The 20,282-nt window shown below is 39.9% G+C and overlaps 1 protein-coding gene across 1 annotated transcript in view; it reads left to right on the top strand.

The window, feature by feature from the left end:
• TMEM241 (transmembrane protein 241) overlaps positions 1 to 19,858 on the top strand; it is a gene marked incomplete at its 5' end in the record, with an annotated part of 20,216 nt that extends 358 nt beyond the window's left edge. The window contains 10 exons of the mRNA XM_009084798.1: positions 2,870 to 2,947; positions 3,893 to 3,918; positions 5,611 to 5,662; positions 6,778 to 6,826; positions 8,793 to 8,838; positions 9,816 to 9,851; positions 15,598 to 15,632; positions 16,839 to 16,908; positions 19,591 to 19,684; positions 19,796 to 19,858. Coding sequence (XP_009083046.1) covers positions 2,870 to 2,947; positions 3,893 to 3,918; positions 5,611 to 5,662; positions 6,778 to 6,826; positions 8,793 to 8,838; positions 9,816 to 9,851; positions 15,598 to 15,632; positions 16,839 to 16,908; positions 19,591 to 19,684; positions 19,796 to 19,858 — 549 coding nt within the window. The remainder of the gene's footprint in view (positions 1 to 2,869; positions 2,948 to 3,892; positions 3,919 to 5,610; positions 5,663 to 6,777; positions 6,827 to 8,792; positions 8,839 to 9,815; positions 9,852 to 15,597; positions 15,633 to 16,838; positions 16,909 to 19,590; positions 19,685 to 19,795) is intronic.
• Positions 19,859 to 20,282: the final 424 nt, after the last annotated feature.

The raw sequence follows: 20,282 nt of genomic DNA, 5'->3' as shown, positions 1-20,282 counted from the left end.
AAGAGCTGAAGAAGTCACTAGCTGAACTTTTGTGGGAAAACCTTCCAGAAAACTGATGAAGACTATTTCAGTCAGAACATTTTGTTTCTTTACAGGATTTGAAAAAATAAATTGGAAGTTGGAAAGAGATTATGGGACAGGTTAGATTAATCAGTTTTATGAGCCGTTTGCATCACAACAACCTACCAAATGTTTACAGGATGTTAAATCTGCTTTCATTCAAGTTGAATGCTTTTTACTTGAATGATACAGTCTTTCTGAAGAATAAAAAAAAAATAAGTTGGTGAAATTAGTTTTTTTTAAAACAGCAATGTTTTACTGCTGTTACGCAGTCTACAAGCTCAGATTCTGCTCTAGTTCCCTTCTGGATTCTGTCAATGTGTCTTAGTGTAACTCCAGAGCCAGCTCGCTCCTGCCAGCTCCTGAGCCTCAAGGAGGATCAAAAGGGATTTTTTTCCAAGATACTGCTTGTAGTGATCCCTTGAATATCCCAGTGGAGAGGTAGAGCAGAAAAGGACAGGAGATCTCTGTCCTCATAAACAAGGTTGGGGACCTCATCTGGGACCCAAGAGGTCTTCAGGAAGCACAGGCTCTGTCTCAGTGTTTGCCTTTACCTTCCCTTGGTTCCTTGTCAAAGGAAGTTCCTTTGGGCTTCTCTGGTGTAAAATGAGCACAGATCCCTAAGGAGAGTCATGCCTGGAAACAGCAATAAAGCCTTAGCAGCAGCATCTTTTCAACTTACTCACCTGGGTGGTGGTGAAGTTATAAATCACATCCTTTCTGCTACTTCTTCTTGGTTCCTGGGCATCCCAAAAGTTACGCCGTTTCCCTCCTGTCCCTGCTCTGGTCATTCATCAGTGAACTGCAGTGGAGTGGTAGAGGGGCTGTGAATGGTTTTGATTTGTATCCCAAATCTTTCTTAAGGAGCATCTCCCATTTTGGAATGGCTTTTTGTTGTGCATGAATGGGGATTTAGAGGCTTAATTCTGTGGCTATTTTACAAGACAAAAGGACAAGTAGTCTTAGGCCATAGTTTTCATGTATTGCCTGATACTGAGGCTAAATTCAATCCTGCATGGAAGCTTTACTTACAATAATTTCATGTACAACAATATTATGACACAGTGAAAAGGAAAGTGAACTCTCCCAAACCCATACTTGAATTGGCTCACCTCAACAGCATATTTTAAGTAAGTGGGTTTATCCCTAATCAGAAATTATGTACACTTTTTTTTTATCAAATCCAAGGAGACCCACTTTCAAACACTCCTGTGTACTGGCAGGGCTACAATCTTTATCTCTGTCTGTGCCTCTCCATAGAGGTGCTGGCAGGCTCCCCTGCCCAAGGGTTCAGGGCTGGAACTGGAGGAGGACTGCTTAGCTCTGGACTGTGATGCATTAAGAAAAGTATGCAGAGCTGTGAGGGGAGGTTTGTACAGAATCTATTCACCCTGCATGCCCAACCAGTAAACCTTTCTTTTCATAAGCATTAAGGCTACTCACAAATTTTAAGAAATACTCACATGAAAGGCAATAGACATATGGAGAAGGTTAACTGGGCTAGGCAAACTGGAGCCATTGTTGGCTCCAAAACACATTTGGAAGAGCCAAAAGCAGAGGGGAGGAAAGAAAAACCCAACAAATTGGCTTCACAAAAGGAAGAATGTAAATTCTGCTGTCAACTTTCCTTGTTTATGGTTATTTCTTGTATTTCCTATTATTATGTCAGGCTCAGGGTGCTTATGTTAGATACTTCTGGGTTTATGTTCTCAGTTGTCCAGCAACAGGGTTGGGAATTAGTTTTCAGTACTGGTGAAGCTGAGTCAAACAACTTTATGCCAGCTGTGTTAGTGTGATTTTCATTCCTTGCTAGTTTAGAGATGTTAAAAGTTATCTTGGTGTAACTGTTGAGTTTGTGGATCCACCCCAGCTGTCATTAGGACTTAAAATGTTTAATTAGTGATGTTTATCTGGCTTTATGGGGAAGAAAAGAAAAATTCAGAAAATACAGATTCCTGAATGCAAAATCAGATTTAAGAGATATTAGCTGCTTATATCACCTGATACTTAAAAGCATGGGCATCAGCAAGAAAGTAACTCATTCTCTACTCATGTGATTTAAATACTATGCACAAGTGGGGAAATACTGCTTCCTAAACTGGCTTAGTCTTTAGATTATCTTAATTGGAGCAGAGAATAGCTTCTCTTTCAACTGTCTGAGAGACCACGAATCTGATTTGGAGGAAGTATTATGAACCACTAATTCTGGTTGGGTTTGCCTGAGGCAATGGGTGTTTGATTCATTTTTGTTATCATTGGGGTTTGTTTCTTAATGATTTCATGTTTGGATAGTGTCCAGATACCTCATTGGGTATAGTTTCAACATCACTTGTGTATGAACTACTGCATTTCTACCCTAATTTTGGGCAGCTCTTCCTAGCAGTAACTGAAAGCAATCACCTAAAATCATCTTGCCCACAATTCTGTTGCTAGGAGTCACACTGTATTCTTAGCACCAGTAGATGGAGATAGGAAAACTAATGAGAACTGTTTGCTGCAGATGCTGGATCAGAGAGGCTAAGCTAGATGCAGAAACCTGGAGCAAATCTTGCTGAGGTAGCTGTGTACAAACATACCAACTGAGCACTCAGAAGCGGGAGAAGCAGCAAGCAGGGACTGCAGCCTGTGCCATGTGATACTGATTACAATGGGTCTAAGTCCCTTTTAGGAGGTGTGGCATGGGTTTACAGCTTAAAAAACAAAACCCCAAACCACAAACATGTGGGACAGTCTCTTAAGAGGAGTGCCCCTTCCTATGTGTGTGACCACTGTGTGTTGATTTGGGCATTTTTGTTCTCCCCAATGGCAGCCAATCCCAGTGTTCCTCACAGTACACAACGCGGCAGAAGTTATAACCTGTGGGTTCCAGAAGTTTGTGCAGAAAGAGGTAATTGATCTATTAATCAATACATTCAAGGTAACTACTGTGATATAACTGCCCTAGAACAAGGCACCTAATTTCTTTGAATGATTACAGATAGATCACATCTCCAAATGAAATGTAGGAGGAATAGTGCATTTTTGGATTTGTTTTGAATGCTTGAGAATCTGCCCCAAGACATATGAAAGTCAGGAGAATAATTCCTGCACCCTTTAGTAAGAGCTTTGGAAGGTATTTTCCTTTCATTACATCTGTTGTCTACATGGAAGACAAATAAATGACCCATGTTGCCTACTCCTAACAAACTGAAGAGGTCACTAAGGTTATGCTTAAGGGACATAGCTTTGTGCACCAATCCCTGCAAGATTGCCCTCTGAATAGTGTCCCTGGTAAAGTTTTTCATATTTTCTATCTCATATGCTTATGACTCCTCTATTTAAAAACAAAAGCACTACAGACAAGGATAATGCAAACACAGGCCTTGGTGGGAAGCTTCTCAGAACTTGTTTTGTACCAAAGAATCGGGAAACTTCCATGACTTGAGATGAAGACTGATTTGACTGGAGTAGTACCTAATTAACGAAGAAAACTCAATACTTGAATACATACAGTACACAGTTTTGGTATAGTTCAAGTGAAGTTTGAGGAATAGGTATAAATTGCATGTCTCGTTTTAGGTTTACTTGTTGGTAATTAATCTGAAAATATAAATCAAATTGAAGTAGGCTAATCTGTATTCCTGCTTCTTCTTTTTCAAATTAAATTTGCTAAGCAGTGCTCAAACATAATGGGCTGTTGAACATTGCTCATTGAAGTTTTAATGTGTTTGGTGCAGTAAGATCAGCTGTCATCGCTTGCCTGTTTTTGGAAGGAAAAAGCAGTATTTCACCATTTTTATCATTGTTTAAGTTTAATGTTTTAATCATACTTTTTTTGTTCCTTTTTTTGCAGCAAACCTCTCATCTGAAAGTCTGTGGGTAAGCTTTTAAATCTACTTGGATTCCGATTCAGACTTGTTTTGGCTCCAGCTTCTGTATTTGCTTCAGATAATGGCACACCAAACCAATGAAGAATGTAAGGCACATTACTGTGGGCAGAGAGCCTAAATTGCAACACAGGAGTAATTAAATATTTTGACTTTTTTTCAAACAATTTCTTGAAAAGATATGTTTTTTTCTTCTTGCAAAAATAGAAAAAGTGAAAAGACCAATCTTTCTGAATAAAAAAGCAGTGCTTGTATCAATGTTTTTGGAATGCAGATGGAAACCAGGTTTGAAGTTCCAGTGGATAATCATAAACAGTAAGAGAAAGTGGATTAATATGTTAGAAAATAGCTAAAACCCTTCCTAAGAAATAAAAGGTAAACAATATAATTTTCTGTTAGAATCATTCATATTGAGGTGGGAGTCAGTACCTTCTTCTCTGAGGTGAAAGGACGAGAGAAAATGGCCATAAGTTGCACCGGGGCAGGTTCAGATTAGGTACTAGAAAAATAACCCCACGAAAAGCACAGTTAGGCATTGGAATAAGTTGCCAACGGAGGTGGTGGAGTCACTGTCTCTGGAACTGTTCAAGAGTCATCTGGATGTGGCACTTGGGGATGTGGTTTAGGGCTGATTATGGTGGTGCTAGGTTGATATTTCAATGAGATGATCTTGAAGGTCTCTTCCAACTTCAATGATACAGTGATTCTGTGATATTAAGCTACACAGTATACCAGCCCTTGCTGGCCTTGGTTGTTTAGGCTTCAAAAATGAGAGAAAGGGACAAACAGAAGACAACCAATCATGTGTTATAAGTTTCATTCAATGCCCCCACATCCTTTTGAAGAATGTATGTTTGCTGTCCTCCACATCCTGCAATCTTTTAGCTGTACTTAGGAGCGGATAATGTTGGGTTATTATTTAGTATACTTAAAGGCATTATCTTCCTAGATTCTTCCTGTTGTTTCTATTATCTGATTTACTGTGGCCTTGTCTTCACCACTGGATTATTGTCAAGGATATCTTTTCTAAATAATCTTTATTCTGTCTTTTCCCATGCCCTAGTGAACAGAAAAATAAGCTACAAAACCAAGTGTATGTTAGTATTAATAGCGAGAGTCCACAGAAATTCCATATCAGTGTATTCAGTGTAGCTTGAAGAAATACTGACTCAGCCACAGGTTAAGGATTTGTTTAGCCTAAGTCAGTGGACTAGGAAAGGACTTGTGCTGTCCTTAAGCCATTTCTAGTGTAATACCACTCACTTCCACTTTGCTGTCTGCCCTGGAGTTACACCATCACTTTTACTGGAGTCAGCTCTGCAATTCACCTTAATGAAAGAATTCTTTGGTAGCCATTCACAGTCAGAAATTGTTTGATTTTGGCTTTCAGAAGAAGCTTAGGGAAGCCAGATGGCAAGTGATGAATAATATTCTGTATCAGAAAAATGTGTTTTCACCACTGCTGAGATGTTTTGTGCTGCTTCTCTTCTCATACAACTTTGCTGTGTAAGAGTTATGGAGAATCCATGATGTAAAACTTAGTTTTGGTGGCAGAAATTGCTTTTTAAATATGGAGTAAAAAATGAAATGTCAGTGTAAAATTGAGTGTAATTGCCTCTACTTTGCTGAGAGTACAAATCCATGTTGCAAGCTTTTCGTCTTTTTTTTTTCCTGTTCTCCACAGTGTACTGTTCCTCGTGGCAGCAGCAGTGTGCCTTCCTTTCTGCGACACACAGGTGAGCTCTGCTTTGTAAAGCAGCTCTAGTTAGACCTTGATGTTTGACATCTTAGCATATGTAAGCTAGAGTGGGATTCCTGCAAAGGAATTGTAAATGTTTCCTATTGCTGTGTCAAAGTCTTGTTGGGTTTACTGTGTTTGCATCATAGTAAAACCTCTGAGCAGTGTGGATATACAGTTCTTTGTTGAGGATGGTGGCTGGGGAAACTATGGTTTTACTTCTTATAAGGCTTACAGCAAATCACTTAGGTTTGAATTAATTGCATGTACTTTCAGGAGGTTCCTGAATTAGCTTTGTATTCACTCTACACACTTTCTGTAGCTACTGGCGAAAGATAGGAGGCACTTGCAGAGTGCTCCATCCAGCAAAGATCTATTCATTGGAGGTTCTCTTTTGGAGACTTAGGAAGGTGATTCCTTGCTTTAGATCCTTCAGTTAATATCTGAAGTCAGATGAATCTGGAACTTGTCTGGATGCGTTTGATCAAATGTGGCCATCAGAAGTGTTGTGCCTGCACTAGCTCTCTTCATAGTCCGTGGTGCCGAGCAGGAACTTGTGGTATATCATTCATCTCCCCTGAAATTAGATATCTATAATATGCCAGGTGAATTCATCTCAAAGCTGTTTGGTTTACCCCATTTTGAAGAGGGCCTGCTTTGCTCAGAGACACATGTCTATTTGAAACGCTCTTTCGGATACTCTGTGGTTAATTGAAGCCTTGGGGAAAGAGACAGCTTAGCTGCTGCAGAGGCTGACAGGGGGAAGGAGACAAGACAAAAACCTTAGTGATGATCCTCTGCTCCTCCTGCCCCTCCCTGATGGGCAATACAAGACTAAACAGACTGGGGTCTGTGGTTTTAAATGGTGTACATACCTGAAGGAAATAGAACTGTCCTCGCTGAGAGGAACTGAGAGCCTGGGTAAGTGGCATGTGTCAGGTCACTAAGTGGGACAGGAAGAACTTCAGTCTTCCTAGGCTGCTTTAGCCATCTCTTTTTTTGTGGCATAGCTCTCACTCACTGTAGCTGCTTTGTGAAGCTAACTGCAGGGAAATGGTGATACGTATGTTTATATGAACGTGCTTGTATTTATGCAAATGTTCTTTATTGCAGTTTGATCCAAATGGTTATTTATGGGCTCTAATTCACTTGATCTGTGTTGGTAAGTCATTTCTTTTAGAGAAAGAATTAGAGTAAATGTGTTGGAGAAATCAGCTTTGTTGTGTTACTGATATTTGAGATTCTGTGCATAAGAAAGGCTCAGAAAAAATGAAGATCAATAAATGTAAGAAAGTGTGTTCCTTTTATATCTTTAATGTTGAAAACAACAACAGAATAAACTAGATATTGCAATCTGTTAACAGTGTATGAGAAAATGCACATACAATTTTAATCAGCATTAAGCATTTCTGGTTGTTTTTGTTGGTTGCCTACTGAGAGACACTTCTTTCTGAGGGGAGAAGAAACATGAAAAAAACAAGCAATAACTTGTAGCTGGAGCTTTATTGCACACGCATATTTTATTTAAAACCTGGCAAAAATATTCTAAAATATAATAGAATATGCTCCCAAAGGAAGGATGTTGAAACGTTGGGGGGTTTTAGGCAATAATATGCATTTTTTTGAAAATGTTAACAATGAGTTGCATAACCTGTCAGGTTTTCTTTTATCTTTTGTTTTGAGACTATACGCTGATTTGGATAAATATAATTCTTCCCTGAAAAGCTAGAAACAGTCAGATCCAGGAAATCTGAAGAAAGCAAGAGTAGTAATTTTTAACTAGGAGGTTTGTGTCTTTAGGAGCATTTGAATGTATAATAAGGGACTTGTATTAGGTTCTTATCTGTCCTATAGACTGAGTTATTAATTCATATGTTAAGTCTTGTCTACAGGTTAGGGATGATCCCTTCTTTATTTCTTGTATTCATCTTCAGGGCAGAGGTAATGTGTTTATATGTATTCATGTCTAGGGAGGTCTAGAGGTCTCATTCTAAAATGTTGTTAACATACAAATAAGAATTTTTTTTCCTTTAGGAAATACTATATGGTAAACATTTGCTCATTTAGATAAAAGAAAAAGCTATGGATTTTTCACTTCAAATACTTGTTTCCTGTAATAAGTGATGTTATTGCTTTCTCAAAGCCAAGGGGTCTCATTTGTAAAGCCGTGCTTGGTCACAGAGGTGGAAAACTGCTTGGAGAGTCTTCAGAATGTTTCTTCTGTGTGTTTGAAATGTGCAGGAAGTGCCAACATAATGTTTATGCTCAAATTACAGCTCCTTTCCATTTCTCTTGGTTTTGAGAGTTGTTGATATGGCTGTTGGGTTTTTTTTGTGTGTATAATTAGATTTCCTATCAACTGAAATAAGGATGCTACAAGGAAGGACAAACAGATGAATTAACTTACTGCACAGACAGAGCACTAGAGAAAGGACATGTTCTACCCTTCGATTTGTCTAATGGAGGCAGAATTGAGGACATCTATTTCATAGTGTTCTACTGGATTTACTTTCCATGTTCTGTTTTCTCTGTGAATCAAAAAAAATAATACCCCAAAGCCTTGAAGAAAGGCTATGAAAAACGTAGAGTCTGAAGCTGTGTTGTTTCTTCCTTGAGTTCTTAAAGGTTCACCCAGAATAGCAATGGGAGTTAACCAAGAGGTCAGTGTAAAGAACCTGGAGACCTTAGAGCTGAGTGAACTCTAAATAGGAAAGACTGCTCAGAGCCAACAGCTCTACACAGGGGTCTATATAGATGGACATATCACAGAATTTACCCCCAAAGTGGGGTGGTCTGACGAACCCATTCTGTGTCACTCACCTGTATGTATTTACACAGAAAAACACACACACTCTCCTTTAGTGGTTGCTGTGAGCTAGAAGTTGTCTCTTCCTCAGAAAGACTAGCAGAACCACAAGGCATGACTGTACTCTGATATGATAACACTTTGAAAACCACTAATTTGAAGTGATAAGTTCATTTTACTCATGGTTTAGGCATCCTTTGTGCAGTGTTGCTAAACTGTAATTCAGAGGGGTTCCCTGTCTGGGAGTACCATGGCCAAACAAGCTATTGTTTGTCAGAATGATTGCATGCTATGGCAATTACACATGTCATTTCAATTACAGGGGCTTACAAAGTATTTCACAAGTTGTGGAAACCTGGCTCCTTAAGGTAGTGTGTTTTCATATTCTTTTAAAAAGACAGAGATTGCTATCAAAGATGGTTAGAGATACATCTCTGTATCAGTCAGGTTAACTGTAGGGATCTCTGCATTATCAGTGTGAGCTGGGCCACTCTTGATGAATCATTAATGACTTCTCTTGCAAGGGGAGCCTTGTTTACTGTTGGTAACAATAGCATGTGGTTATTGATAGTTATACTGCTAACTGGAGCACTGAATTAGTCTTAAATAGTGTATTATCCAAGGGTGATGATTCAGTCCTGGAAAAAGAACCTCTAATTACTGGCACAGGTGTTAAAAGGAAATGTTTTGTGTTCACCTGGAGAGCTGCGTGGCTTGAGTCTGTCAGTATCTCCCTTTGCAACACAATCTCAAAAGTGCTCAGTGGCTGGTGAATTATCACAGGGCTGGAGTGACTGCGTACCTTAAACACCTTGAAGCCTTGCAGTAAGCCTGTGTGAGTGTTAGAACTGCAACCAGACAATAGCAGTCTTGGAATAGACTGGCATTACATATTCACACTGTCTGTAATCTGCAGGTGTCTGTATGGATAGAGATAGATATGTTGCCACTGTATATTACCTATATGTACATAATACATGGATGTGTTGAATATGGATAAACTCGTTTATTTCAAAACCATTTTGTGTCTCTGGTCAAAGAGTCTAAATTTTAGTCAGTCTCGCTTTATCTTCACTTTAAATGAGACTCCCACTGACAGTAAAAACAGAAATCATGTGCACCCAATGTGTAAATTAGTACACTGATTAATTTATTGATAATGTTAGAATACTACTAGATTGTGTTTATAATGTATGTAATTATAATATGTTAGTATTACCTAACTATTATAAATTACAATGCTGTAATATTACGGTGTTACAATGCTGCTTAATATACTGATCATTTATACCAAATGAACTGCATTGCTAAAACAAAACCTTTTTTTCTTTCCCTTCTCTCCCAGTGATCTGGACCAACAGTACATCAACTATGTATTCAGGTAAAATGAATAAGCCTTTGATACACCATAGCTGGTTTTGTGTGGTGTATGTTTTAATTTTCAACCGTGGCTTGTTTAGGAAACTCATAGCTACCACTACTTAAAGGTATTTATTTAGCAGAACATTCACTGAAAGAACAGTGCTAAACTGAATGGTATAGCAGCCGAATTTTTTTGGCTCTGGTTATAGGGGATATGCCAATATACACCTGGGGAGGTAATGAGGTGTTAATTATGAACTTTTAAATCAGCATGTGCACGAGTGATCTATCATTTCCAGAAATAATATTTACATAGTAACTCCCTGGCAATACCCCACTTCAGAAAATAAAACTTGGATGAAATTTCTAGAGAGGGAGGTAGTAATTACAAAAGTAAGATGTGCAAAGTACACGAGCAGTAACTGATTGTTCACAGTGCCGTTAGTGGGATTGAGTAATTCACGCTTTCAGTTGTTTTTCTGATTTGTAGTTATAAAAGTGGCTTGGTATTTTGTAGCTAGTGGGAGAGCCTGAGTGACTGACCAGATTCCCCTGCTTTTTTAAATTCACTTCTTTCCTCAAAGTGCCGCATAAGCCAGGACATTTGGTGTACATGGCTTCCTCTGGGTTTCTGTGAGGCTGTGTTTGAAGTAAGGCTTATAGAGTCTTGATTAGATTCTCCTCCATCCATAATCACATCTTGTATATGTTGACTTCTTTTCTTGAGATGGTAGCTAAAGTTGTATGGGAACACTATGGTGCATGGATACTAAGCTCTAAGAAAGAGTGGCCAAAGAAATGAAAAAGGGAGCAGAAGTTAGGAATAAGCATGACAAAAGTGAAGTTGTGCTTGTCTGTTTGATTAGATTGATGTATGCTCTTGTCTGACCACAGGAAAGATCCTTGATAGGAACACATCCGGGACAACAGTGTAGGACAGTTGCTTTAGTTCAATTCCTGTTTATCTTGTGAGCATCATCTACATGATAATACTGTGTATCTCTTTCTATCTCAGTTCAATCAAATCTCCTATTTCCATAAATAAGTAATGCAGGCCTCTGATTTTGCCTTTGTGTGATTCCAGTGTCAATTCACCAGGGTCCCATTTATGGATAAAATCTGAATATCAATTTGCTTGAAGTAGGCTCTTGTTTAAGGCAGTTGTTGTTTTCCATCTATTATGAAGTGCAAAGCAAATCAATTTTACACAAAGAAGCTAGGTGTGTTTATTGAAACTTCGGATGAATTAGTCATGGAATTTGCAAATATGCTGCAACATGCAGAAATAACCCATGAAGTCTTGAATGAACTGTGGTTTTATGTGAAAGGGAAAATCAGGGAACAAGCAGTAAATTCAATTGATTTTTCATTTGGTCGTTGCCTGACTATGGCTCTCAGTTGTCATTTTAGTTAAAAACTGCACATAGGCCTGAACCTTTAAATTCAAATTTTGACTTAAGGTCTTAGTTTAGCAACATTGATTGAAAAGTCAGGGCTGGGTTCCTGCTCTGTTAGATGGTGATCTTGGTCCTTTGAAGTCTGTGAACTTGTGTCCAGCAGAGAGCAGGAGTACCACATTACAGGGTGATTATGATTATTTATTTAGAGACTTTTGAAAGGGAAAAACTTCGCCCCAAGGAACTGTCAGGTGCAGGGGTATGTATCCTAAAGCTGTTCTTTTTTACAAAAAAACGAGCAAACAAACAGTGCAGCAATGAAACTGTGCAAATTGGAAGATGGCATTTTTAGCATCTGCCTAAAAGCATGAATGAGTTATCAAGGCTTCCAAATATTTTCACCATTAAAAGGCTTAAAGGTCAGCATAGCTTGCAAGATGATGGTGCAAAGCAATTGGTGGAAAACAGGTGGCTTAGAGGAGGTAGAAGACTGGATTTGTTTGGCTTGGGTCTATGGATATCTATATGTCTGTGTATTTCTATGTGTTAGAGAAGCTCACGATCCATAGCTTTTGGACCTCATCTTCCTGGGGAAAACAAGCAGTACCATGGACAATGGGAGAAGTTATTTCTTTTAGAGTTTTGTTTTGTCATAATAATTGATGAAGTTTGAAAGGGTGTGACATTTGGCAGAAGCTCTCTCCTTGTTTGCAGCCTCCATGATGTGCCACCTCCAATGTCTAATGGGGCTGAAATCTCTCTGCTGCAGAAGGCACTGGCAGGGTTTGTCTATTTGTGAGATCTCTGCTTATGTAGTTATCTTGGAGATCAGTGTCACTTCCCAAATTTGGATGAAGCTGTGTTTGAGAGCTATGTAGAGCTGTGTACACACAGCTGTACTGCACAAACTTGATTTCTGCAAAAAACAGTCAAAAGTATTTTTAAATCTCACTGTGTAGAGGAATGTTCTCTGAATGAGCACTAACTCCTCACAGGCATCGCTGGGTCAGAATTACTGCAAATGTGGGTTTAGCTCTGTCAAAGGGTGCCCAGCACTACGTTTTATGATTTAGCAGGTATTAAGGTCATTTAGGTTGGAGAAGACCCTTAAGATCACTGAATGCATTAACCAAACACTACCAAGTCTATGACTGAACCTTGTCCCTGAGCACCATATATATATGTCTTTTAAATACCTCCAGAGATGGTGACTCACCCACTTCCCTGGTTCTGCCCCAAGTTACTGGATGTTAGACTGTACCAATATGTTAGAGTAAAAATATAAATATTTAGATTAAAAAGAAACACTAGCTATATTGTCTCTGTTGGATGCTTCCAGAGGTGCAACTGAAATTAGCAAAGTCTAACATATGCTGTCCTTACATACCATACACTGTTTCTTCTTTTAAAATCTGGAACAGTTTGGGAGGGAAGAACATCTTAAGCAAATGTACATGAATGGGAACTTTCCAGAACCAAACAGATCTGAAGAAATATTTGCTGATGTTGAAAGTGTGGCGTTCTCACTTCATCACTTACAGCATGATTATTCAATGGCTTTTAAAAAAGGGAGCCAGACCAGGACAAGTGTAGGAGGCAAAGCAGAGCTGTGCTATGCAGAGAAGGGAGGGGTGAGGTAGCAGCTGGGATGTGCCCAACCCCATCCTGTTCATCCCTCTCCTTTAGGTTTAAGTATCTGGGGCAGGGACAGGGAGAAAGAGAAGAGGGACAGTGTACTTCCGAGATCCTCCCTGTAATCCTCCAATCCTCTTGATCCCACCTCCTTGTTTTAATGCAGTATTTTATTTCCCTGCACTCTGACTTCTGCATTAGTGTTCCATTTCCTAGTGGGGCTTTTTTCACTACTCGTGCATTTTCTTTTATTCCTTTCTGTTCCTCCACTTCTTATCAAGGGGGGTAGACAGATTTCTCCCTGTTAGCTGGCAAGGGGTAGCATGAGGGGAGGAGTGGTACTGTCTGCCTGGCATGTTGAGGGATGCACAAGGTGTCTTAGAAACAAGTTGCAGCTCATCTTGGGCTTTCTTATATGCTGAGATAGGTAGAGATGTGTTATGCCTTGTGGAGAACCTGGAAGAAAGTTTCAGTACATCTCAGTGCCTGTCCCTGTCTGATACTTGTTCACAAAGGCATTCCAGATGGCCTAGCAGTCACTGGTGAGGAGAAAAATATGGAAGAGTTTCAAATAGTGAATAAATGTCACTGACAAAGGTATGAGGTAAAGGCTCTACTCTGTGCAGCTAAACTACATCTGGCTTCGAAGAGCTGCTAATCTGTCACTTTTGTGAATTAAAAATGCTGCAGTAGATTTTCTGCAATAGGGAAGGGCAGCTTTGCAGGCATAAATTGCTGTTCTTGCTGACAAAAGCTCTTTTTAGCCAGAAAGGAAACCACGGATGACCCAGCCCTCAGCACTGAGTGCAAGGGGAAAAGAGAGGAGCAGAGAAATCCAGCACAGGGATTTTGGTTTTGCTGCAGCCTGATGTCCAGACTGTCCTGCTAGAAACCTATGAATCCCTAATCTGGTTTTACACCATCATTGTGTCTTTTCTACTGATGCTCTGTTCAGAGCAGAGCTACAGTACAGCTGTAATGCCATCTAACCCATTTGCCTTAACCTACCCTGCACTTCACAAATAAGGTTTTGTTTACCTCCTGTGTTTTCTTTGGATCAAAACCTGGAATATCTGGTAGGGTTATCAATTCCTCTTGGTTGCAGAAGGAAGTTTCTCTCTGAGCATTTCCCAATCTGACTGGGTTTTTTTTTGTTTGTTTAATAATGCGGAAGGCAAGTCGAGAAACACAGTTTAGTCCTAATTCTCATCACTGTTGGTACAGTTTCAATTGCCCTGCCAGTCTCCTGTTTTCTCCGTTATTCAGTCAAAAGCAGTAGACGTTCATTTCCTTTTCTCTCTTTACCAGGAAACTGAGGAATTGGGCCTGTTTATTGTGAATTCCTCTTGGCATGCGGTGCAGGGAGAGCACCCATGTGTGGGGAGGAGGGGCAGGGGGGAATTACCACTGTAAGTGATCGCCTTTGCCTTGTTTGATGTCTTTGTGACAACCACATCTTTTAAAGACATGTATAAATATTGACAGTGTCAACATACTGTACCAGCTGTTGCCTTTCAAAGACATATAAAACATGAAACTTAAAATTCCTGTCTGCCTGTCCCTCATAAACAGTTTCCTCCTTCACCCATTGTCTCCTTCGGCTGATTTCAGTGACAAGCTTCCCCCTTTGACTTCCTTGGCCGTGGGATTTCCATGTTCTTTGGAGTTCCTTTTGCTGCCGGTGCCTCTGTGAATGATGCTGGGATTCACCAGAGCATGCTGAGAGCAGGTCACCAAGTGCAGTAGCCTGGTCACATAGCTGGGACCAGCTGAGGGTGAGCAGGTTGGAAAACAGTAACTGTGTTAACACTGGAAAAGGGAGTTGGCCTGGAATGCTTTAGCATTCATAACATTAATGAATGTCTTTTTACCTCTCTAAGTGCAGTGCTTGCGGCTTATCAAGAAGCAAACTCTCCAGATACTCTTTTCTCCTCCTACTTGCCCTTAGTGTTTGTCACGGGTGTGTGTTGTTGGTAATTGGAAGAAGCTGTAGCTGTGCTTCGGAGACATGCATGCTTCTCCCATCTTGCAGTGCCCCAGAATATGTTTCTGTAGCCCTCTAACCTTGGAAACAACTTGGAATGAAAAAGTCTGGGAAAACAAATCAAATTTACAGAATCAGTAGCACTGAAAAAGGTTCTGTCCTGCCTATACTGCAAACTCAGAGGATGAAGTCTTTATAACACCTCAGAAGTGATACTTCAGGTAAAGAACTGGTCACTTGACTTGTTCACTTGTATCTTTCTGAAAAGTATGAATCATCTGTTCTGATACTTGGTTTTATTTTCATGTGGTTTTAAACTTGTTTAGATGAAGCATTTGGTATAATATGGAACAACAAACATACATTGCAGCTTTGGTGGTTTAAAAATGGGACAGCAAGAAAAGATTATTTGCTAGGAGGGTAGAGTGGCCCTGGGACAAGTCACCCATAGAGGTGTGGAATCTCTGCTTGGAGGTTTTTGAGACCTGGATTTTAGAGACAGAGCCACAGAGGGCATGATCAGATATTGGTGATAGTCTTGCTTCAGGTAAGAAATTGTATTAGGTGATCACAGAGATTCCTTCCCAATCAGCTTTTTTTCTTCTTTCAATTGATACTTATGCCTCAGTTATTCTACTTAACTGGAATAAGTTTCACTGCGAAAAAAAACAGACAGAAACCTGTGAATTTATAATATTCATCCCATGTCATAAACTCTGTACTAACCAGTGATTTTTTTTTTCATTTTTTAGTGTGGTGCTGTTGACCTCTGCGTCCCATCCAGCAGGTAATGTGGATTGAGTTTTTCCTTTTTTTCAGGTTTCCATATTGCCTTTCCTTTCCATGCATGGATTTTAACACTGAAAATGACCAATAATATGATATTCTGCAGGAAGAGAAAGGGAGAGTATATAACTCAGTGTAATTTGCATGATATTTCCTGTTACCTTTCTTACCTGCCCTTGCAAAGCAGCAGCATGGGACAGACAACAAAGAACAGCTAGGTCAACGTAGTTGCTTCAGAGCAGTGACCCAACAGTCCATACAGAACTGAGTTTCCTCCTCTGCATTGCCCTTAATGCTATGCAGAGATTTTGGGTTTTTGCTTTTGTAAGATGTATCCCATTGCCTGAGCCCATGGCTGGGTTTGAAGTAGCAACAGATCAAATGGTAAAAAAGGAGAAATGTAATATTTTATGGTGGCTAATATTCCTATCATACTGGTGTCTTCATAGTTAGAAGAGTAAAGATGATCATCTGCTGCTTTCGTTAGACACTTGTTCTACCAGCAAAACAGAGATAGAGGCATTTGAAGAAGCATAACTTCCCCCTTTTGCCTCGTGGTGCATATTGTGTATATAGGCATCTCCCACCAGGATAGACCTACGTGTTACGCAAAACAGTCCTGCATTTCACAAAGTGAAAGATGAAGCTTCCTGCTTATCTGTAGAGCCTGATGACCAGACAACTCCTGGCATTTGTTGCTGCCAAGAGCAACCAGGGCCCAGGTTCCTGGAAATGGAGGTACTCAAGGGCTCTACTTGCATCTGGGAGAACTTCTTTAAACCTCTCAACATCCTCTGTGTGACAGAGTTCAAATGTGAGAGGGGGAAGCAGCCACCATATATCTCTGTTTCCTGTTACTTCAGTAGGAACTACCACAAGCTCTGTAATAAAAGAGGTGGATGTGATATATATCTGTCTACTGGCAACTGTTGCTCAAGCAGGATCTTCGGTATACTAGCAAAGAATACTCTTATGTATCCCTTTTCCCTTTTTCAACTAAAGGCAGGAACTGGCTAGAAGCAAGGTCAGAGAGAAATCATTAAGCGCACTAGAAATGTGGAAAGCATCATAAATGAAAACTCAGCCAGCTGTAAAGGCTCAGAGGAATGTTAAACCAGTAATATTCATGTAATTGCTATTTCCTTGCTTGTAGCAGTGGGTAATTTTTTTCCCGGTGTTCCACTGAGTATTTTGCTTTGTCCCTCAGGTGATCTTCTCAGTGCCTTGGACTTTCCATTCCTGTACTTCTACAGGTTTCATAGCAGCTGCTGTGCCAGGTAACTTCTCTCTCTATAACAGGACACACAAATGTTTTCAAAATAAGAAATCCCATTGACTTCCAGCCCTGACACTCAGTTAAAAGTTTTTGAGCATGTAAAAGCCTCAGTTATACTAGTTTCTGCTGGCATAAGCCCATAGAACTGCAGAGAATATATATCTGTGCCTATCTGTGGATATGCATTTGAAGGGCAGAGATTCAAATGTGCTGGAAGTCTATATGTGTCCTTGAGTGAGTACATTCTGATCAGGAGAGTTCCTAGTTGCCAGTAAAATAATTTTTACCAAATGTAGCAAAGCTTTGATACATAGCATCTCTCAAATGCTTCTGAAGTTGGATTAGCCCTTGTAAAACTTGCTGTTTGCAGTGATTACGAAGTATTAGTCTTCCAGAGTATATGGGTGTGCATGGATTTATTTGCCTGTACATCTTGTTATTTGGCAAAATGTTTTTTTCGGGTAAAAGGGAAAAGCTTTAACAAGTGTTCCTTTATTTTGAGTATCAAAAGTTCACTGCCTAATAGTGCAATTCTCACAGGACAACATAAATATGTTTCCTATAGATCTTAGTTGTCTAAAAAAAAATTATTCCTGTCGTTCATTTCCAGTCTTCCAGTTTTTTTCCAAATGTTTTCTTTTTTGCCAAGTGTTTTCTTTTTAGAAGGAAAAAATATTTTCATGCTGATGGCAAAAATATTTTGGGATTGTTAGGGATTTTCTTACTTCTACCTGGATTTTCTATTAAAAGGGGATATCAAGAGTCATTGTTAAATAATTTCCTATGTGCAACATTTTTTGTTATGAAAGGGCCTTTTTTTTTTCAAGTGCAGATTATCCACACTACAAGCAACTTGCAATTAGGTATTAATGATTTTTTTCTACTGTAGGTAGATGAAATCTGTTTTTCTTGAAGGCACTAACAGATACCTGTCTAGCCCAGATACTCTTCTCTTTCACTTCATTAGAATTTTACCAATTTATGTTTCCATTGCCCCAGCTTCAGTACATGAGTAGTAGGTGGCACTGTACACTACAGCAAGGAGAAAGGAATGGTTAGATGGAGAAACAAGCATCTCATTTGCTCTCCTATGTCATGTAATCTAGTGTCTTTGTAAACATGAAAGATATGAAGGAAAACCTATACAATGTAAAGTAAGGGCATCTGATGCAGCTAAATCTACTGCTTCTGCAGAATGTCTGAAGGATTAGTAGTAAGGTGCAAAGTGCTTTAATGAAATAAATTAGTGTTAATCATGGCATCGATATTTTAGGTATTATAATTAGCTGTTTCACTTTTTATGTCTGAATTACACTAAGCAGTTTCAAATGTCTCTGACTAAAAGCCCTTAACAGCAGGGCAGAAGATCTGGAGCACACTTAAGCCAGCTACTGGACTCTGAAAAGTTTGGGCAGTGTGGAACTCACTAATTTTGCAGAGTGAAATGCTCTGCTGCTCAGCACTTCATCCTCTGCAGCAAGTTGCTGAGTTTGGGCCTATCTTTTGTCATCAAAGCAGCATCTGATTTCTTGGCATCAGGCCCAGTGGGTAGTCCTTTGGGGTCTCAGGTTATGGCACAACGCGAGAAACCCTAGTACCTTCTGCTCCTGGGAGGTTATCTTATCTTACTGTTTGGTACCTGTACTGGCATGTGGCTGAGATGGAACTTTGCCACATGTACTGAGGAGGGATCAGCACTTGGCTGAGACACTGGAGCCTGGCATGGAACTTCTGACCTGGGGAGCCACCAATTTCCACCCTCCCTGCTGCTGAGAGGGGACCAACTACATTGCATCACCCTCCAGAACAGCACACCCTCTGCGAATACCATGACACTTTTTGCTTTACCACATGTATGGTGTTGATCCTATCTCCTTTCCCACAGTGCTTTGTAATCTTTTCTAGCTCACAGTAATTTGTGCCATACATGTTTTTGAAGTCATTTTCTATTCCCTGCTTGCTGGTTTACGCTAGTTCATTTGTTCACAGCTAGTGGGTTGTAAGTAAAACAAGAAGGTTATAAGCTCTGTGAAGTCCAGTGAGATGTGGAACAGAGTTTTCTTAAGAGTAGTCTTGGCTGCAGGAGCACTGGGGACTACCGTCCTATATATCTTGAGAATCTAAATTCTCTTAATTGTCAGCAGAGAGCTTGGGAGTACTCTGTTCCCAGCACTAGTGAGTCATCTATTTGTTATACAGTAGAGATGTATTTGACTTCCTAATTGGAATTTAGGCTTCATGAAGTTTAAACAGCTTGAAAGCTTCAGGCAGAAACTTTCCAGTCGTTATTTTTTTCAGTTCAAGGCTCTGTGGAGGTTGAAGTGAGCCAGTTGCCAAACATGTGTGGTTCCTGTTGAAATTAGCATTGCTGCTATTCAGGGCTATTTTAATGCCTGAAGTTAATATTTCACCTCATGTTTCCAATAATCTCTACTTTTCTGATTATGCAAGTGCATTAGAGACCAGCCATAAGAGCGTCAGGCTTACTTTACTCAGATTCTAGTCACTGACTGAACAAAACCTGAGATGTACTGGACATAATGTAAGCTCCTTGTCCACCAGCTTTCTTTCTCCAAATGGGATTAACACTGCAGTTCTGTATTAGGAAAACCAAGATGCCTGTAAGGGGTTGCTTAGCTGAAATTAAGAGAATTTATTAACAAGCTTTCCCCATCCCTTGCAGTGGACTGCTGGGATTCTTTCTGATGTTGCACACAGTGAAGCTAAAAAGCAGCACAACCTCAGGGCAATATGCAGCCTGGAGTTTCCTTGCAAAGGTAAGAGAAAGACCCTCACAGGAACACAGCGGATCTGTGCATCTCCCTGGAGAACTGAGGAATTTCTGCATCCCTCTAGTTTCCCTTGCTATTTCTACTTGACACTCCTAGGGCCTCTATGTGCAACCTGCATATAGAGGCGAGGCAACAAATATCAAGTGCCAGGATCACTAGCTGAGATGAAATACTGTGTATAGACTGAGTCTAATGGAGATAGTCTGATTATTTGCCTACTGAATCCCAGTAATACAACTCTATACTTTCCAGGGGTGTAAGAATACTCCTTCTGAGAGTGTGTGCACCAGCCATTGTTTGCAGTGTGTCTTCACTGAGCCAAGAGCTAAAACTAGTTCCCTGAAGTTCTGTACCAGAACTCCCACTGTTTGCATTGCATGGGAGAACTGTGGATGTCATTTGCCTTGACTTTAATAAGGCTTTTGATGGTATCTATCTCCCACAATATTCTTGTATGTAAATTAGACTGTGTCTGTATGGACAGACAACTAGATGGGTAAAAAAAGATTGGATAATCAGGTTAAGAAGGTAGAGGTTAATGATTCCTACTCTAACTGGAGACTTGTGACAGCTGGAGTGGCAC

This window comes from Acanthisitta chloris, unplaced genomic scaffold (assembly GCF_000695815.1).
Source record: "Acanthisitta chloris isolate BGI_N310 unplaced genomic scaffold, ASM69581v1 scaffold9361, whole genome shotgun sequence".
Taxonomy (NCBI): domain Eukaryota; kingdom Metazoa; phylum Chordata; class Aves; order Passeriformes; family Acanthisittidae; genus Acanthisitta; species Acanthisitta chloris.
The sequence above is the reverse complement of the archived record's forward strand: the minus strand, read 5'-3'. Positions and strand labels throughout refer to the sequence as shown.